The following is an 11902-nucleotide window of genomic DNA, read 5'->3' on the forward strand; positions in this document are numbered from 1 at the left end:
AGAGGAAAAATCTGCCTTTAAACTTAAAATGAAAAAAGAATGTGTCATTTCTTCATATATGACCCAGCCCTTGGACTTTAGATGACAAAGTTAAAGCCAAAGTTTGCAAATAGTAAAGGGAGCTAGGCAATAAAACAATAACAATTATTATCGTATTATTATTCTCATCAATAAAATAATTTCTAAAGTCAGTCCCCTATATCTTTGTCTTCTGACTCTGGGAAAAGATGCGGTTACACAGTGAAAGAGGTGGATCCAGGGAGTTGTTTTTGTTACAGTCTTTTGAAATTGTGAGATAAGAATTTTTTTAAGTTTTACCAATAACCAGGGAATAATTTGTGGATCAGGGCTTCAAACCAAAGACTTTAGGCCCCTTGTGGAGCCTTTTTTGCATGCAGGTACCATCAAACTGATATTATGGTGGAAGAAGAGAGCAGGGGGGGAAATATAGTGGGGTAAATTACCTGATAATGCTTCTGTCGCAGCTAGGTAGCAATCTGGTGGGATGTGAGGAGATGTTCAGTAAGGTAGTGGAGAAGGAGTGATGACATCATAAAGATCAGAGGAACAACATGACACATTATAGGACATATACCATTACTCAAGAGGCAAAATCTGCCTTTAAACTTAAAATGAAAAAAGAATGTGTCATTTCTTCATATATGACCCAGCCCTTGGACTTTAGATGACAAAGTTAAAGCCAAAGTTTGCAAATAGTAAAGGGAGCTAGGCAATAAAACAATAACAATTATTATCGTATTATTATTCTCATCAATAAAATAATTTCTAAAGTCAGTCCCCTATATCTTTGTCTTCTGACACTGGGAAAAGATGCGGTTGCATAGTGAAAGAGGTGGATCACTCAGGAGCAAAAATCCACCTTTAAACCATGGGGCAACATCCTGGAAAAGCTGCAGTTCACTGAGTGCCCACTAGTGGCTGGCTACAAGAAGGAGTCAATTCCTGTTGACTCCCATGTTAAAAAGCCAGACTTTTGAGGCTGATATCAACCACCTATTTCCTAAGCTGAAATGATTATGATCTGAAGAAACTACAGACCTGTTTTCATAACTTACAAACAATAAAAGCAAAGTATTGCACACAATACGTAACGTATTTAAATACTAAATGCAGTACTTTTAATGTGGAAGAACTCCATACACTTCATGCACTCCCTTGGTAGTGCACAGTTTAATGTAAAACGATATTCAAATACATAGTTGAACTACCTCTAAAATAATGCCATACCTTTATGTTTCCTGTCATTTTATTAGGGACGGACAAGCCTGAAGGACACAGCTGTGCTGACCCTGTTAGGTCTCTTATGGCAAAGAAGAAAAATAAAACACTGCATTCTTATCTAAAGTGTATCAAATCAGAAATGAAAAGATAAACATTGTTCTGATAAGTGTATATTTTTTTAACCAACCATTATGAAATGACCTCTATTATCCTTGACACTTAGCAGTGACTGCCAACTCTAAACAGCTGCAGGCTATCTTTAGTTATGGGAGGAAAACATTTAGTGTTGTGCAGATGAAGCTGGTGCAGGTCGTCCTCAGGTTGACCAGCCTGAAGCTGCCGATCTCCACCATGTTGCTGCTGCCACAGTAAATGCTGAGGACATCACGTGCTGCAGTGCTTCGTCTAATGAAAAGAGGAAACACTCTATAAAATAATGTTCTATGTTGTGTATGTTCCAGTAAAGACTGGTTCTTACAGTTTATTCTGTGTTCATTAAGTGCAAACACCACAGATTTTCAAACAGAACCGATGTACTGGGATCTGGATTTGTACCCTCATGGTTAAATGCACATATTGTAATACACTTTGGATAAAAGTACTGAAAGAAATAAAACATTATACTAATAGATACAATGTCTTTCTACCTCATCTGTAATATTCAAGGTGAATACTCCCACAGAGCTGTTGTTAACAGTCCACATCAATTCTCTCCACTTCTCTCTGTGAAAACATAATTATATAACAAAAAGGCAATTCATTTGCCTGAATAATGATAATAATGAAAACAGCTGTTGTGATGTTTCAGTGAAATTTCCAATACAATGCATTATAAACCAAATATGCTGATTGTAAGATGGTTATACACCAAAGCTTTAAGAATAGACTACGTGAAAATGCATCAACAGCCAATGTCAGGGAATCCGATGGAGTCCAGAGTAAGTCCCGCACCTCAAGTGATCCGGCCCTAAAACATCTGTCCCGCTGCTTCTTGTGCACACACGGATGACACAACGTTGGACTGGCGCCTGTGTGTGTAACTGCGGATAATGACAGGAATTGCGTTGCATCAAACTTTGACGCCACGGTCACACCTTGCAACGTGATCTCACAAACTGGTTCGTAAGATATCGTACTAAAGGCCTATGTACAATTATGTATTATTTTTTGGAAAACGCTATGTTTAAGCTATGTTTCTTAATAAAAATGTGTTTTGAAGATATTAATGGTGAGATATGTGTGTTTCAGTTTCAATACTTTCATTCAGTGAACTTCTACGATGTTTGCTTTGTTAGTTATTACGACGATTTTTCACGTTTCTATCGTATCTAAGAGGGTTGCTAAGGACGCTTTGGGTGATCCTTGCCGTAAACAAGAGCCGTGCGCCGGACGTTGCGTCATTCTCCTTCGACGCATATACTATGACAACTGAAATAGTAACCTGACCAAATTTGACCCAATGACATGTACAAAACAGACTTGGTCCAGAAGGATAAACAGCAAAGAGATCCACAGACAAGGGCAGTTCCATTGGGAACTAATAAGATTAGTAGTGATTGACATTAAAACTGCAATGAAATGTTGGCATTCTTCCCATTAAACGTTCCCTTCTTAGCCAAACGGGTCAGATCATCCACTCCCCTGAGAGGATTTCTGTACAGATGCCCGATGACCAAGAGGAAGGACTTGGTAAGTGACGATAGTTTCTATATTTATATTTCTGTGCCATGTTTGATTGGCAAACAAATTTGATGGCCCAGCCCATACTTTTCCTTATATACCGGTACACCATTATGTCTTCCTGAAAAAGAGAATGCACTTAAAGAACTTGAGAGTCTTCTCAGTGTTTCACACGATGACACCGATGTCGTTATTGATGCCAGCACACCAACAACATCCAGCAACCGGAAGACTCAACATCTTCTCGTCAGAGAAGGCTTCCACAAGCCACTGCCGCCAACAGTTGTGGTGAAAGATGATGCTGACGGGCACTATTCTCATCACACATGTGGTAAATAAATATATATTTTTTTCTTTTTAAAAACACAAATCTATTTATTTATGTTTTTAATCTCTTTTCCCTTAGTAAGAATATTGCCAATGGAAATGCCAGACCATATTTGTGAATGCCCTCCAGAGAGTCTAAGTGTTGTTCCAGGGAGGCCTATAGTCTTCATAAACATGAAAGGTAACTCATTAGCATGAACATTCAATACTGTCGGAAAAGTTTAGGCTTTTGAGCACCTTTTCTTTATATTCTTATCAGAGAATATAACAGGATTTTTGTTTTATACAAAGGGCGATATGATCTGAACCTCCCAGAGCTGCGGTGTGGAAGCTGCTGTGCCAGCTGGAAACCAGAGCTCAAAGATGTCCAAGTTAGCGGCTACTGGCCGGCCACCATACATTTTTACACACTTAATGATGTAGCCATATTTCAAGAGTTCAAATGAAGCTGGTTGCTCCTGGGAGCTTTATGAGAATGCTCGATGCGGAAGTGTGGCAGGGTGGGTTGGCATATATTATATGTACGTATAACTTAAATTGTAATGGATATTTCAACAGACTGGTAAAGTGTGTTCTGACACATTCTACAAGAGCTTCATGGAGTGGGTGATAAGTTCTTACGAGGTGAACTAATTGTGTTCGGAGCAGCCGTTCATCTGCCCAGCCTGTGTCCGTCGATGGAAACAGGAAGCACTACCGCTTCAAAAAGGACGGGTGGTGTGTCTATGTTTTTATGTTACATTGTCCTATCATGTCCATGTATCAGCTCTTTTTTGTTATGTCAAGAGTGTTTGTGTAAATTCATAAGCAATGCAAACTGTTATAGTGGGAGCCAAACAACAGAAAAAAACACTTGAGGGATTCTTAACACATTCAACCTGTTCTGCTCAAGTGACGGAACCTTCTATTTGCATTTAAATTGTTAATGTTAACAGATTTTATTTCAATGCCTACAAATAATGAGCTTGTGAGTATCTATCATGATACTCATAGATCCACATGTGGTTGAAAATCTGTGTTTAGGACATATACTTGCTAACACCATAAACTCATATATTAATTGTAAACCTAACTTCTGTCTTCTGTCTGTTTTGTTGATATAATGTTGTGATGCAATCCTACAGGGGTGAGATCTTCGCTTATCCCATGTTCCTGAAGAAGGAAGTCTCTGCCATCAGTCCTCCAACCTTCTTTTGCATGGATGTTATTTGCAAATATTGGCCTTACACAAGCAGAATTTGTGAAGCCTACCCTGAATATCATCACCTCACTGCCATGAACCCTTTCTGTCTGTGCTCTATGCTAAAGCACACCGTATCAAGTGTGAGGTAATTTTACTTCAATTTTGTTTTCATTTCAGGATGGAGCTGGTTCCACCTTGGGAGACAAGGTAGAAAATGGTCAACTCCTTCCTCTCCAGGACTGCCTTAAACGCCAAGTTTATGGGAAAAGGAGGTTGGTTGCAGTTTCTGACTTACCTAATGTAATATTTGTACATCCAGGCTAATCATTCATTGATTGTATTGTTGGTAATTTGACTTGTCAGGTGAGCACAACCTATACTAAAGGGGTCAATAAAACATTGGTAGGATGAAAGAAACACTGAATGGTATTCGGTTCATGTGAACGTGCTGTAAAAAAAAATCCTGTTTGTAACAGCCCGCACTGACATGCTGACTGTCCAGATCATGGACTGGAACAAAAGAAAGGTGCAAAACATGTGCAATACCTTATTCTCCAGATTTCATAAGGTAATTGTCATGTATTTTTTTTGAAGCCACATTGCTATCTCAGTGAGGAATAGATGACATCTGTATTCTCTATTTTCCCCACAGACACAAAGGGACCTTCAGAGGGATGAGACTGTGCGGCAGTGGGTCACAGATGTACAGGATTGGGCTGAACATGGTAGGTGTCTTTATATCTCCGTGTTCAAATAAGATCAGACAACATACTTGGTAACATTGCATTACACAATGTACATACAAATTACAGTATTGCTTTGTGTTGTTCAGATTCACCAGCTGGCAGCAGTGATTCTCTCCTGGAAGTGAGGAGAAGAATTGAGGAGAATTCACTGGGCCTGAGACAGCGTATAGACTAAGTAGAAGGGGAAAATGACCAAGACGACCAACAGAAAATTCCCCGTCAACTATTTAGATATTCTGGAAACATTTCTTTCTACTTTTAATTTCCTGTTGTGTTTCTAATTATTATTAATGCAGACATCAGAGATGAACATATCCGGCTCTGTTGAGCTCTACTGAGTGCCAGTCTAGTAAATGAATCTGGAATCCTCTCACAAAAAACATTTCCCCCCCACAGGGTTTGTAGTGTGAAGCTAATGAGGTGTTTTATAAAGGTGTGATCGAAAACGTCAGACAAAGTGAATCCCCTTTATTTTAACATGAACAGAAAAAAAAGGAGGGAGTTTAATTTCACCGTTAGCAGCAGGACAAGCTATTGAGTAACTCTCATACCATGACGGTTACTCTATCTCTTCAGTTACTTATAAAGCTCTGTTCAGTTAGACACACAAAGGGATATAAGAATTGGGGTTAATGAAAATTAGTACTCCCCACGTTACAGTAAGTTTTACCCAACCTGTGTCCCTGAAATTCAAATATGTGTCCCTTCTGTATTTACAAAAACACTTTAAGCATTTTGACACAAAACACTGGCATGAAAATGAATTAAATTTGGACACTACAGGGCTATATCAGGCAGTCCATGCCCAACATACTATATTGCCATCTTTCTGCAGCACGAACCTGAGAAACGAGAATACATAACACATCAGTATCATTACTTAGGTTTCCATGGCTGTGACCAAACAGCTGCAGTCCAGCTGTTGTCATGAATGAGCTTTGCTAATGAAAGAATACTGCATAGTCACATACAGTCTGGGTTGAGAGCACAGCATCCTGGTTTAAATGTAAATAACAAAAAATCTCCTTTGGTACTCTGTTATAAAAAAAAAAAATTGTTTAGAGTAAGTACTATTATGATATTGTAATTGTGAAAATCCCCCAAAACAAACTAGAGTCATTCGGACATTGTTCTGACGTTTCTCAAGATGAATGTGGTTCAATGTTGCTTTGACACACAGTTAGTTTGTGTTGAAATGTAAAATATTACGAGTGTAAACTTTTGATCATTCCAATGAATACTAATACCACTACGATAGCGTTGTTGCACTTGATTTAATACGAAGCCATTATATGAACTCACTATTCTTCCTGTTCCGGTGGTTAGTGTTGGTGAATGTGAATTTCTGTCGCACATTTACGCCAATAGCTTTATGTTCAGCTAGTAAGACTGCTGCGTTCAAGTTCTGGCGGAGTCGGTGTACTTATTGGTTTCCATCCATCCCAAAATGTGTTTCCATGTCAATATCCCCGTCATAAACACGATGTGGGACCTTGACAAGCTCCAATGTGTATAAAATAAGGCTGTAAAACCTATAATTATCTCATCTTAATCAAACTAGAATGCCTCAAACAGTCAAACGTCGGTTTAATACTGTAGTCTAAGAAAAAAAAGTCGAAATAGAGCTGTTTTGTTGTTAATTAAATATAATTAATCCTACACGACCAAACTACTCCCACAAAACCGTAAATAGTTGTCATGTGGGGTGAATTCTCTAGAGTCGTTCCCGTCTGACCGGTGTGACCTGAACGCGACATAACATTCCGCAGCCTTGGGGGCGGCAACGCGAGGGATGTGGGGGGGGGTTCCGGCTATTTCCTGGCAGTCGGTCTGAACCGTCAAGTGAAATAATAACACACATGTGCATCAAAGGGTGAGAGGAAAACACAGTCGCTATAAGACAGAGAGCCACCCGGGATCGAACCTGTGACCGTCAGGACCGTGAGTAGCATTCACAGACTCCAGCTGTGCTAACGTGGTTGTTGTTTTTTGACGCGTTTTCAGTGAGCTAACGTTGTTGTTAGCATTTTGTGTTGTGACGTTAAAATGAGCCTTGTTTCCTTCTCTTTGTCTGTTTATTCGTCGCTGCTTTTATTCAAGCACAGGAGACCTAGATGAATGTGGTTCATTTGGGCTAAACGACCGCTTCTTTGGCTGAAAGTGAAATTTGTGGCCTAAATCCAGTCGGTGGTTCTCCTCAGGAAAATGAAGGAAGCTCATCGTTTGACTTTTAAACGATGAGCATGAAGCTAAAGATGGGATCAGGGGAAGCATCCTTCATCAAACAGTGGTGGTGGGGGGGGTGGTGAGGGATAACAGAAGAGTCAGTTAAAAGGAGGAAGAAATGTATGTCAACATGAATACCCTCTGCACTTCCTCCCTGGTGGAATCAAACAGGCCCTTTCCACAGGGGACTTGACGTCACAGTATGATTAAATCAATTTGAATACAGTAACCTACAGACCTTTCCGGCTGTGACGAGGGAAATTGGAAATCTGCTGTGAAAACAATCATGATAAATGGAGTTGGTGGGTTTCAAACCTTCCTTCCAGATCCAGCTTGGTGACTGGACAATATAAACATGCATCGGGACGCCGGTCATGGTCGATTCCTTGGGATTGGGCTTTGTTCTCATGTGACCCCCATGACAGTAGAGCGCACTGTGAGCTTCTAACACCTTATTTCCCTCTGACAACCTCCCATGCAACTTGTACGTTTTTCAGAGCCATACCAATCATCCTGATCCCGATCCACGCCAGAGATGTCGTCCGACAAGATCGAATACACCCCCCTGCAAATGGAACCCTGTCCACCCTACACCCCAGGGCAGCCTGCTCACCCTGCTATGTTTGACATGGCCGGCCCAATCATGTTCCAGGGCCCTGCTCCTGGCGGCCTACCTTTCCCTCCACCGACTGCCTTTGGACCAGGCATTGTCGGAGGTTTTGGGGCGGCCACAAACCCCCAAGGCGGCACAGGATATGGCTTCAATGATTCTTTTTCGCCATACTCTCCACCGGGCCAAGGCAATCCTTCATCTTTGCCGTATCCTCCACCAGGCCAAGGCAATCCTTCATCTTTGCCATATTGTCCACCAGGCCAAGGCAATCCTTCATCTTTGCCATATTGTCCACCAGGCCAAGGCAATCCTTCATCTTTGCCATATTGTCCACCAGGCGAGGGCAAACCATCATCTTTGCCATATTCTCCACCAGTCCAGGGCTTCAATGCAAACTTTGACAGTTAGTATTTCTAACATTGTTTTGTCTTTTAAACTCAGAATTAGGTTTGCAGAATTATTTAATCAAATTGATATTTCTGCTTGGTGATTTTTCAGATGATGATTTCCCAAACCAGGACGACCCGCCGCCCTTCCACGAGAACAATGACTTTGATTTTGGATTAGACAACAAAACCATAAGACGAGCTTTCATTCGAAAGGTAAGGAGACCGAGTGGTTCAATCATATATACAGTGAGATAAAGAGTATTATATATCTATATGCTTAATCTGACTACTTTATATCCGGCCAATGTTGCAAAATCCTATAATTTAATATTTAACTAAATAGAATTTTTTTTGCATCCAGACATTGAATTAAATCACAAATGCATTCAGTGATGAACACAATCACAAGATCCTCTAACTTGTAATGTTAAAAAAAAACGTTTAATTCCCAGAATTTTCATGAAGACCATATTTGGCATGTCGCCATACTTTCCACTGTATTTCGTTTGAAATACTTATTTGACGCATCTTCCTGACAAACACCAGAAAAACGGACGCATCCTAAAAACTCAACCTTCATGGCGGAGTTGATTTTATATTCAACAAGTGTATCACGAGATACACTTGTTCACATTGATTGTAGGGAACGTCATGTGTATCTGCTGGCTATTAATTCACTCCTCCTTCCAGGTTTTCTTGGTGTTAACTGCTCAGCTGATGGTGACGTTTGCCTTTGTGGCAGTCTTCACCTTTGTGGATGAAGTCAAGATGTTCGTCCTGGTGAACACCTGGACCTACATGGTGTCCTACGCTGTGTTCTTTGTGTCCGTTTGTGTGATCAGCTGCTGTGGAAGCGTTCGCCGGAGACACCCTTGGAACCTGGTTGCATTGGTATGACTGCTCAGGAGATGCAGAAATATATGATCTGGACTATTGTTGTCCTGGAGGGAGAGGGGAGGGGGAAGAAGAGAATCAACTAATTCATTTCTTAACACGTTGTTTTAATCATTTAATTGATTCAGGAACCAACTGCTTCCTTGCTAAAACCTTGATAAATACAGCCTCACAAATCACTGTTGTAACCTGGAAACAATCAGTAATTCATGTCTTGAACTTGCACCTCATCAGACGTGTGTCTTCTTTTCAGTCCATCCTGACCCTCAGCATGTCCTACATGGTGGGAATGATCGCCAGCTTCCACGAGACCGAGTCCGTAATCATGGCAGTGGGCATCACAGCAGTTGTGTGCTTCACAGTGGTCCTCTTCTCTCTGCAGGTGTGTATCTGGCAGTCCCTGCCTTGTGTGTGTATGTTATGTACATCGCTCCCACTCTGTTAAAAGTTAAAGTTAAAGTAGCTTTATTGTCAATTTCTTAACATGTTCAGAACATACAAGGAATCGATACGACGTTTCCCACTCTCCCACAGTGAAAAATATAAGGTGCACAGGCACAACAGATAACACAAGACATTTCCTAATACTAAGTAAACATACAGAATTTTTTAAGTACAGCAGCATAAGGTTCTCTAAAAGTGTAAACGTAGTGATTGAAGTGATAAAGTGCAAACAGTACAAGAGACAGTTTAGTTGCAGAAGTAAACATACAGAATTTAAGTACTCTGACGTGGAAGTAACCTCAATGTCCCTCTTGGCTTCATCCTGCAGACCAAGTACGACTTCACTTCCTGTCACGGCGTGCTCTTCGTCTGTTTAATTGTCCTGATCTTCTTCGGCATCCTCTGCATCTTCATCCGCAACAGGATTCTGCACATTGTGTATGCTGGACTGGGAGCTTTGCTTTTCACCTGTGTAAGTGCCAACTGTTTTCTCTGGTATTTTCTGTTAATGTTAATAATGAGAGCAGAGAGCATTGTCCTTGTTAATCATGTTTCTGACGTCCAAGCAGTATAATACGTGGAAGTTGGCTGGGTACTGTAACTTTATTATAATAATAAGATTGGGTTTCTGGAAAGATATTATTGCTGTTTACAAATTTTAAAGGCGTAAAGTTCCCCTTCAAATGGTGACCACAGGACTTGCATAAGAGTAGATATTGACTTGTCTATATTTTTTGTTTGGGACGATGTGAAAATGACCCACTGTGAAAACCCTTTGTGTCCAGTTCTTGGCCGTTGACACGCAGCTGCTGCTTGGCAACAAGGAACTGGCCCTGAGTCCGGAGGAGTACATCTTCGCGGCTCTGACGCTGTACACAGACATCATCAACATCTTCCTCTATATTCTGGCTATCGTTGGACGAGCAAGAGGGGGCTGAGCGGGAGGAACTCAATAGCTTTGAGTTCATGTATAAAAGTGAATTCCCATAATCCTTTTATTTTTGGCTTGTAGTGTGCATTGATCACATAGTGGGATATTTCTTTGCTTCACCTTGTGCATATGTTTTCTTTTATGATGATTTAGCTTTTATATATGTTGTAATTATGGGGTTTTATGAGGTATATGTCCTGTGGTACAAAACTTCACCTTGTTTTGGTAAATCATTTCTTCTGCTGTACGAAAATTGACAAAATGGTCACAACTCAAAGTCCTAGTTCCTGCTTATTCCAGAGCTTTCGCCTCTTTCACACAGTCTTCATCCGCAGGAGATTACTCTTTGTAAATGCAATAGTACCAGTTATGATATCATCCATTGCAGCTTTACGAAAAAATCTAGTAAATGGTGTCCAGATTGTCCAGGGTCAAGAAGAAATGTTGATACTTAACCTATAAACCAAAACCTATGAAAACTGCTGATGTTATAGTGTATTGGACGAAGCAGAATCTACTGAGCTTGTTTCTTTCTTCGCTGCAACTTAAAAAAAACTCCATTCTCTAACGGCCGTGTGATGTGATGTGATGTGGCTGAAATGCTAAATGCATTTTGAGTTGAAACTTCTATTTCCAATGTAAAGGTAAAAACTTTTCATGATTAAATATGAAGATGCTTTTCAAACCCTGACCACTGTCATTTGTATTGAGTGAAAGAATCTTGTCAGAATCACATCTCTTTGAAATATGATTCAGTCAGTGTGGAGGTGAGTGAGCTTATGGTGCTCTTAGACTGGGACCTCAAATTGGACCTGGAGCAAACTGTCGCTGTCAGAAAGCAATCAACTGGGACAGGAGAACGAGCGGCTGGAGTGTAATGAAGGTAAACGTTTGACCTCGGAGCTACGATGCAGAGCCTCAACAAAGATAATCTGGAGGCGTCATCAGGTAGTGTTGTTGTTCTTCTTTGCCACTAGATGGCAGCTGGAGTTGTTTGTTGTGTAGTGGCAAAGAAATTGAGTAAAGTTAAGTTAGAACAAGAATGAATTTAAAATACGAGTATGAGTTAAATAAACAGTGGGATATCTGGTTGCTTTCATTTAGTATAGTAATATAAGCATTTACTTATTACTTGAGTTGTACATAGACCAACTCATAAACACATTTTTGGATTCAACTGCAGCATTTCAAAATATCAGTAGAAGGAAAGGATCCTGGCCCAAACTC

At 40.4% G+C, this 11902-nt stretch overlaps 1 protein-coding gene across 1 annotated transcript; it reads left to right on the plus strand.

Annotated features, from left to right (window-relative positions):
* Positions 1-3942: 3942 nt before the first annotated feature.
* LOC133965573 (protein lifeguard 1-like) lies at positions 3943-11360 on the plus strand. Its single transcript, XM_062400196.1, has 10 exons — positions 3943-4704; positions 4909-5000; positions 5085-5157; positions 5265-7119; positions 7902-8420; positions 8516-8619; positions 9097-9297; positions 9554-9682; positions 10073-10216; positions 10530-11360. The coding sequence occupies exons 5-10, from the start codon at positions 7940-7942 to the stop codon at positions 10680-10682; spliced, it is 1212 nt and encodes a 403-aa protein (XP_062256180.1). The 5' UTR covers positions 3943-4704; positions 4909-5000; positions 5085-5157; positions 5265-7119; positions 7902-7939; the 3' UTR covers positions 10683-11360.
* Positions 11361-11902: the final 542 nt, after the last annotated feature.

The sequence above is a fragment of the Platichthys flesus genome, chromosome 11 (genome assembly GCF_949316205.1).
Source record: "Platichthys flesus chromosome 11, fPlaFle2.1, whole genome shotgun sequence".
Classification (NCBI taxonomy): domain Eukaryota; kingdom Metazoa; phylum Chordata; class Actinopteri; order Pleuronectiformes; family Pleuronectidae; genus Platichthys; species Platichthys flesus.

What these genes read in the sequence shown, in the direction of transcription:
- LOC133965573 (XM_062400196.1), top strand. Translation starts at nt 7,940, where the DNA reads ATGTCGTCCGACAAGATCGAATACACCCCCCTGCAAATGGAACCCTGT. An exon ending in GACGAGCTTTCATTCGAAAG is followed by an intron (nt 8,620 to 9,096) that starts GTAAGGAGACCG and finishes TCCTCCTTCCAG; the next exon opens with GTTTTCTTGGTGTTAACTGC. An exon ending in GAGCTTTGCTTTTCACCTGT is followed by an intron (nt 10,217 to 10,529) that starts GTAAGTGCCAAC and finishes CTTTGTGTCCAG; the next exon opens with TTCTTGGCCGTTGACACGCA.